Source organism: Lotus japonicus, chromosome 5 (assembly GCF_012489685.1).
Source record: "Lotus japonicus ecotype B-129 chromosome 5, LjGifu_v1.2".
Taxonomy (NCBI): Eukaryota; Viridiplantae; Streptophyta; class Magnoliopsida; order Fabales; family Fabaceae; genus Lotus; species Lotus japonicus.
The window spans coordinates 40,126,408-40,133,867 of NC_080045.1; the positions used below are offsets into that span (position 1 = coordinate 40,126,408).

Here is a 7,460-nt window from a genome sequence, read left to right on the forward strand (position 1 = left end):
CCTATGCTGTTTACTTTTCAAATTGCCAAAATATCAGGTTTTGTTGCGCTCAATACAGATGGGAGTACTATTGGGAACCCGGGTCCCTCTGGTCAGCAAAGGGGAATTGGCTTTTCAGGTTTGCGTGTTACGCGGGCGTGTGTGACACAGCCTTCGTGCGGAGCTGTTGGCTGTTCTTCAGGGCTTGGAGTTGTGTTGGGAGCATGGTTTTAGATGTGTGGAGTTCTTCACAGACTCTATGCTGACTCTGGGGCTTCTTAATTCAGATCATTCAGTCTTTCATCGGTATGCTTGCATTAGTAGTAGCATCAAGCGTTTCCTTCGTCGAAATTGGGTTGTGCACTGCCATCATCTTCTCCGTGAAGGGAATGTTGTTGCTGACTACTTGACCAAGCTTGGAACCTCTACTGCGAGTACTAGTTTATTTTGGGATGCTCCTAGGACAGATGTTTCGTCTTTGTTGCAAGCGGATGCTCTTGAAGTGGCCTTCCTGAGGCGTTAGTTTCTTTTGCCTTTTTTCTTTCTTTTGCTCTTTGTACCATAGATTAAATTTTAATGCAATAAAATACTAACAAAAAATTACAATTGAAATAGAGTGAATGGTGAGAGATTAAACTGTGCCCTTGCAGTTATATTTTGAACTCCATGAGATCCAAATTCAATGGCTATACTTATCCGTTATTTGGACTTAGTGCAAGGTGAAAAAGTGAGGTGCGGGGGAGCAATTACGGGTCCACGCCACACCCTACACCAAAGTAGGGCACCCTGAACCCCACCCCCCTGTTGAAGATGGATATTTTATTGAACACTAATACGACTGATCATTATATCCATTAATTAAATCATTTAAATTTCCTATGGATGGTCGGAATAAAAAAATCAACAAGATAAAAAAAAATTGACGTTGTTCGTTCTGTTTTGTACCCTTTTTCGCCTAAACAAAATGTACTGCATTCACCGCTACTCGAATCAATGCTTAAGTTAGAATAACCTCACATCAATTGATATATCCGATTCCGATACATCTGTTTTTGTATTATACTACTACTACTTCAATCGGCATTGAGCATTGAAAGGACTAAAACACAAACACGATTATTCAATCAAACTGAACAAAACAAAAGCTTGTCACTTACTCAATAATCACTCCCTCTAACCCTCAATTATAGGTTAGTGACACACCCGAAGTTCTTACCAAGAATCCAGAAATGGTAACCTAAACGTGCTCTCATCTCACCCTACATACAGATTACGAAACAAAATACAATCATATCAAATTCACGTGGCTAGTGAGTGGACCATTACCACATCGTTTCTTCTTTTAACACTAGCACAATGCCATTATCAGCACAAGCTAAGAATAATTTCCATAGCAAAACGGGCAACAACTTTGACAACTTCGTCATTTCCAAGGCACAAAGGAATCACTGAATGGCCGAGATTATTAACATTAAACTTTGACACAACCAATTTTTATGACTATTTATGAAACGTCTTTATAAATCGAAAAACCATCACCAAAAAATAAACACACACGCGTGACACGCATCAGATTCTGTTAGTGCGTATGCAACAACAACATTGAATCTCTCACACAGCTGATCAAATTATCAAACCCTAACAATGTGGGAGTACTAGCAATCGTTAATCACAGTCTAATTACATTCACAACAATAATAATGTAACCAAATCAAATCAAATGAGGATTAAATTTGGATCAAACACAGTAAGATAGATAAGATAATCAACAGATCAAGTAAAAGGCATAGAAATTGTGCAAAAATTAAAAAGCATGTAATTTGCATGTCAATGGATTACATCATGAGGGATGGATGACATTTGAGTTGTTGCATGCATCATCATCATCATCATCAGAAAATAATGAAGATTTGATTTTCTTTTCCCCCAAATTTCTCTTCTGTCCTAAAATATTCATCATTTTTTTTTAAATATGTAAAAAGGAAAAAGAGGAGAAGGAAAAAGAGGGGAAGGAAATTTCCCTCCTCCGCTAGTTTGTCTCGAACGGAGCAAAAACGAGGGGAGATCCAATGGGAAGGCCCCACGTGTCCCTCTCCCGAAATTGTCTGTTACAGATCACAAGTGTAAGAAACGGGCGAGCTGGGTGGGGTTCACCACACCGGGTAGGTGGGTCCCACCACCTCTCAACAAGCCCGCCACTTCCGCGTACCTTTCCCGCTCCTCCTCCTCCGCCGCCGCCGCCTTCCTCCCTTCCTCGCCGTCTTCCGCCTTGGTGGGGCCATCTGTCTTCGCCGGGACCCACGGCTGGCCCAGCAGGGTCCCCTTCGTGAGGTACTCGTGGGCCAGGTACCCCGCTAACAGCTGATTGGACGGCGGCATCATCATCGGCTCCGACACCGAAACCTTGCTGGTGGTGGCTCCTGCAGCTGTGTTCTGAATCGGCTCGGCTCCAAGCCGTGGAGTGATAGGCTTATTATCCGGCTTGGGTAATTTCGAAGTGGGGCCGGGTACTGGTATGGGTATGGATACGGGTGCGGGTCGTTCAAACGGGTCGTCTCTCTCTTTGCGCTTATTGGTTGTGGTGCTAGGTGTCAGCACGCGACGAGGGGGTAGACGCATCGTTTTGGTATTCATGGCTACCTATCTGCATGCCACGTCACTACTACCAAACCCAACCCCAAAATGAATAAAATAAAAAACTTTTCCCAAACAGTAAAAAAATTAACCCAACAGTAACAATGAATGGGTTTACATGAAAAGAAGTGAGGAGAGGTGAAAAAGGGTAAAAAATTGGGAAAACCTAGAAGGGGCAAAAGGGTAAATTCACAACAAACAGATGGGACACGGTTGGGTGGTGAAGGATGTGATTTGGGAGGAGGGAGAGGAGAGAGAAATTGTCGCCGGAATCTGGCGAATTTTGAGGATTTAAGAAAAAGAAGATGGATGAGATAGAGAGAGAAATTCAAGAGAGAGAAAGGGGAAGGGGTGTAGAGAGAGAAAGAGAAATTTGAAACTGAAAGGGTAGAGAAAAGAATGAGCAACGGGTCAGGGGTCTCGATATTTATAGTGGTGGATCTGGTTAATTGCCCTGGAGAAGTTTCTGGTATTACGGGAATGCCACCGGGTTAGCGGAATGACTTAATTGCCCTCGCGTTTTGTTATATACGGAAACAAACTTAAACTTTGTCTTCCCTTTTATAACGTGAAACTGTGGATTTAGATAATCGGATCGCATTCGAATAGCATAAATCTGGATTTGGGTTGTGATTAGTGATCTTAATCTAAACCCATTTAGCTAAAATACTGTTCAGTAAGAGATAGCACACTCAACCATCTGCTTTTGGAACATGGATATGTATATTTAACCTATGTTTATCGAAAATATAATGTCTTGATTTTAAAAAAATAGGTTTGCTATTAAAATTCAAAATAATGTGTGATAACTTTTCTAGAAAAATATCATTTCAGAAAACAGTATAAAATGCTTGTCCAGACACAAACTAAATATCTTCTTAAGGCTTTCAGTATATTTTTAAAACTTTTACAATTATATAATATATTATAAAAATCAATTGCTTTGACATTGTGCTGATTCAAACTTTTATGCGAAATGGCTCCAAATATAAACTGCATATAAGGGAATGTATTTTGAAATTAATTGGAAATATCATAGTTTTTATTAAACTTCTAATTTTTTATTTTAGAACTTTTTAATTTTGCAATTTAGAATGTTTTCTAGGGTGATCATGTTAGATTCATAATATTATTTTTTACCGTAGGACTATAATATCTTTTTAGGGTTCAAATAAACATATAAATATCTTATCATGGCAAGTGGAAGTTTTCTTTTAACTCTATTATTGATTATTATTAATTAATTACTAGAGAGTATATATATATATATATTCACGTTGCACAATTTTTTATATTTAACCAAAAGTAATTATTTATATTTAAATTTATATTCAAATAATCTAGATGGTCAAATATTTTAGTTTCTTAGTTTTTAGTGTTTTGTTTATTAATTATATATAATAATATCAAGAATCATTAAATATATAAAATAAATGACATAAAAAATATTTAATTAATTGTCCTTAATGGAATAAATTCATATTCAAAATCTTATCCCATCAAATCAAACTCAAAACTCTCCAAAATATTTATCATCATTAATGATTATGGTGAATTTTATCAAAGTTTTTAAATCAAAGCATAAAATGATAACTTATAGAATCTTTTACTAACAAGGTGTTGGTCAACAAGGTAAATTCTCATTAGAATGATAACAAAAGTTCGATCTTTAAAAAAATCATTTGTTAGTTTTTCGAACATATGAGAATATTTGTCAAAGACCAAAAGAAAGAAGAGAATCTTCTTAATTCGAGAGTAAAAGCATGTAGCTGAGATTTGTTAAGCATGTGCAAACAACCAATTTTTTTATATGTAACCTTTTTCTTAGCAATTACTAGCGTGATATTTTGTAATTGATATGATTTAGACTAATATATGCATAGAATTATTCACACAGATGACGCAATTGAAATTTAATCAATTTACATGCGAAAGCCCTTCTAACCAACTCTCTTCAATCATCTCTATAACTCTATAACTCCTACTTTTGTTATGAATTATGCGTAGGCCGCATTTGATCATCTTGTTGGGCATGTTCTTTATCCTCTCAAAGATATTTGCATGAGAGGCAATTAAAGTTCTAAGCATCTTTTATTGTATCCTTCTTTTTTAAGTCTTGACTTTTAGAGGAGTCCCTTCCTTAAAAGCACATTCATATATTTAATGTCCATATATACTTCCTACATATAGAAACATAATTTTTACTAGAAGAATGTGCATGACCTTGCTCTTCAGAACAATATATATTATGTTTATCAAAGGATGATTTACTCATTTAGTGTAGTAATTTCAAATTCTTTTGTCCTTTTATAAATTAAGTTAGATGATCTGGTAACTCACTTCTTTTGAAATTCTTCAATATATTCTGAGAAGGTTTTGATCTAAGGATTTCTTTTACGTGTTTACAAATGTTTTAACATTTTCAATATTGAACATTTCATAATTGTAGATTTCAATATCATTTTCATATTCAAGGATTTTTTGTTGTCTAATGATTTTAAAGCAGAGAAACAACTAATCAGTGTCAAGATTTATGAATTCTTCTTGTAAGCTTGTGTTAGGAATTGTCTTTTCAGAAATTTCTTCGTATGTTGTAAGATGATTATCTTCTTTGATTTCTCCTACTCTGATGATTCCTTCATATATATCCTTGTCTTTAGAATCTTCAAATTCATTTGATGTCTTTTCTGTTTGAGGATCCTTGAGCTTCATGTCTTCATATATTTCTGGTAAAGTATCCCAAATTTCCTTTGTTATTTCAAAAGCATAGATCATGTCATATTCGTTTCTGTTGAGCGCACAAATTAGGAACTATTTTGTGTTTGCATTCAACATGATTTTAAAGCCTAATTTGTGTTTCACTTGCTTCAACCTATCAGTAGCTGCTTGTTATATATCGATCTATTGGATGATACTTTCAGTTTTCAAAGATTTCCCATATATCAGCATCAACAAATTCAATAAATAGTTTCATTATTCTTTCTTTGCACTACTGAATGTCCTTATTCACTATTGCCGCTTTCAATAATCTTTGGATCTACTTCTCTCTACTTTCTAGGTACTTTAGAGAGATCAAGCTCAGTATCAACTGAAAGTGCAAGCTTAACAAACTTGAAGGGAATTTTTACAACTCATAAATTTCCTTTAATTCTCCCATTGATTTCTCACTTTTTATGGAGGCTAGTGATAGTAAAAATAACATATAAAACACAAATTTAAAAGGAACTAGAAAAGTATATAAGAGATTGATTTGAGTAAGCGAACATAGTTCCTAAAAACATCATTTCCAATCCTTTTTCAAAAAGGGGCAGAGGTGTAAGGCGAGTCTCAATTGTAATAATATGGCAAGGCTTTCTGAGGTCCAGAGGCACATGCTAGAAGAGGAGTTTTCCGTGGCGGAAATTTGGGAAATTGTTAAGAGTTGTGATGGTAACCGAGCCCCCGCCCCTGATGGTTTCAATATGACTTTCTTCAAGCAATTCTGAAAGATGGTTAAGGATGATGTGGTGAGGGTTTTCAATGACTTCGACGCTCATGGGAAGATCCTAAAAGGGCTAAATGCAGCCTTTATTACATTAAATCCCAAAACTGCCAGTCTTAATTCCATTGGTGACTTTAGACCAGTTAGTCTTATCGGCAACATCTATAAGTTAAACCAATTCGTTTGCACTCATGGAAGGCAAATTGCAGACTGAATCCTCATTGCAAACGAGGGTTGATTCAATGCAAAGACAAAAGGATGGTGGTCTACTTCTGAAAATTGATTTCGCCAAAGCCTATGACAACATAGATTGGGATTTCTTATTTAGCATGTTGAAGGCAATAGGTTTCGAGAGTAAATGGATCCTCTAGATGCAAGCCTACGTTTCAACAGCTTTATTGACGGTCCTTGTAAACGACTCACCAACATAGTTCTTCGCAATTGAAAAAGGGTTGTGTAACATCCCGATTTTCAGGTGTCACTCAGTAACTCAAATAAAATAAAGCGGAAAATGCAGGTAATTTTTTTCATTTTCCTTTTAAAGTAAAAGACTTTTCAAACTAAAGACTCAACCCAAAATTGCCCAACATAACTAATGTGCAACATAGATATACAGCCTCGCTGTAACCATAAGTAGCAGAAAGTGACATAAGTAAGCCCAAAGGCAATACGTACAAATCCAGTGATTAGAGTGACAAAGTTATAAGTACATGTCCTCAAAGTGGGAGAGTCAGCCCAAAACGGCCTCCTCCAGATTTCCTGCGTCCGACTACTCCCTGTGATCCCCGTGATAGAGAACCACTCAGAAGTAATGTGCCGGAAACTTACCTTGTCCCCAAAATACAAATGACGAATCAGAGCTATGACAATAACACCTAATGTCACTAGACTCTAAGACACTCATGCCCTACACCACTATCATCGACCCTCATCTGATCACGTATGAAGTCCGGGTCCTCTTTCAAAGGTTCAGTAGTAGTCATTACGCTCCGGATCCTCCCCGAGCGACGAATCATCTCGAATCAACTGTTGGACGTCCGGCAGCAGGCCGACCGCCCAAACACAAACATACACATAAAGCCAAGGCAGGAGGGTCAACTCACATAATATAATAGATAATACAAGCAACATGTGATGAATAGGTGGTATATACTTATATAGGTTCTCCATTGCCTACCCTAAGGTATATACATAGAATGTTGTTGAATATCTAATAACAACTCAATCATCAACATCTCAACATATGCAGTAGGTGATAAGGTTAGTCAAACAATGTATCGTCCTCCCCACGCATAAGTGTCTAACTAATCAAATGGTCCCTATCATTTGACCTAGGGTAAACGTCGATGGAATCTAACGTTTCCAT

At 36.7% G+C, this 7,460-nt stretch overlaps 1 protein-coding gene across 1 annotated transcript; it reads right to left on the minus strand.

Moving 5' to 3' along the window:
• Positions 1-1,772: 1,772 nt before the first annotated feature.
• LOC130718558 (uncharacterized) lies at positions 1,773-3,013 on the minus strand. Its single transcript, XM_057569165.1, has one exon. It carries the CDS (start codon positions 2,611-2,613, stop codon positions 2,095-2,097), a length of 519 nt encoding a protein of 172 aa, XP_057425148.1. The 5' UTR covers positions 2,614-3,013; the 3' UTR covers positions 1,773-2,094.
• Positions 3,014-7,460: the final 4,447 nt, after the last annotated feature.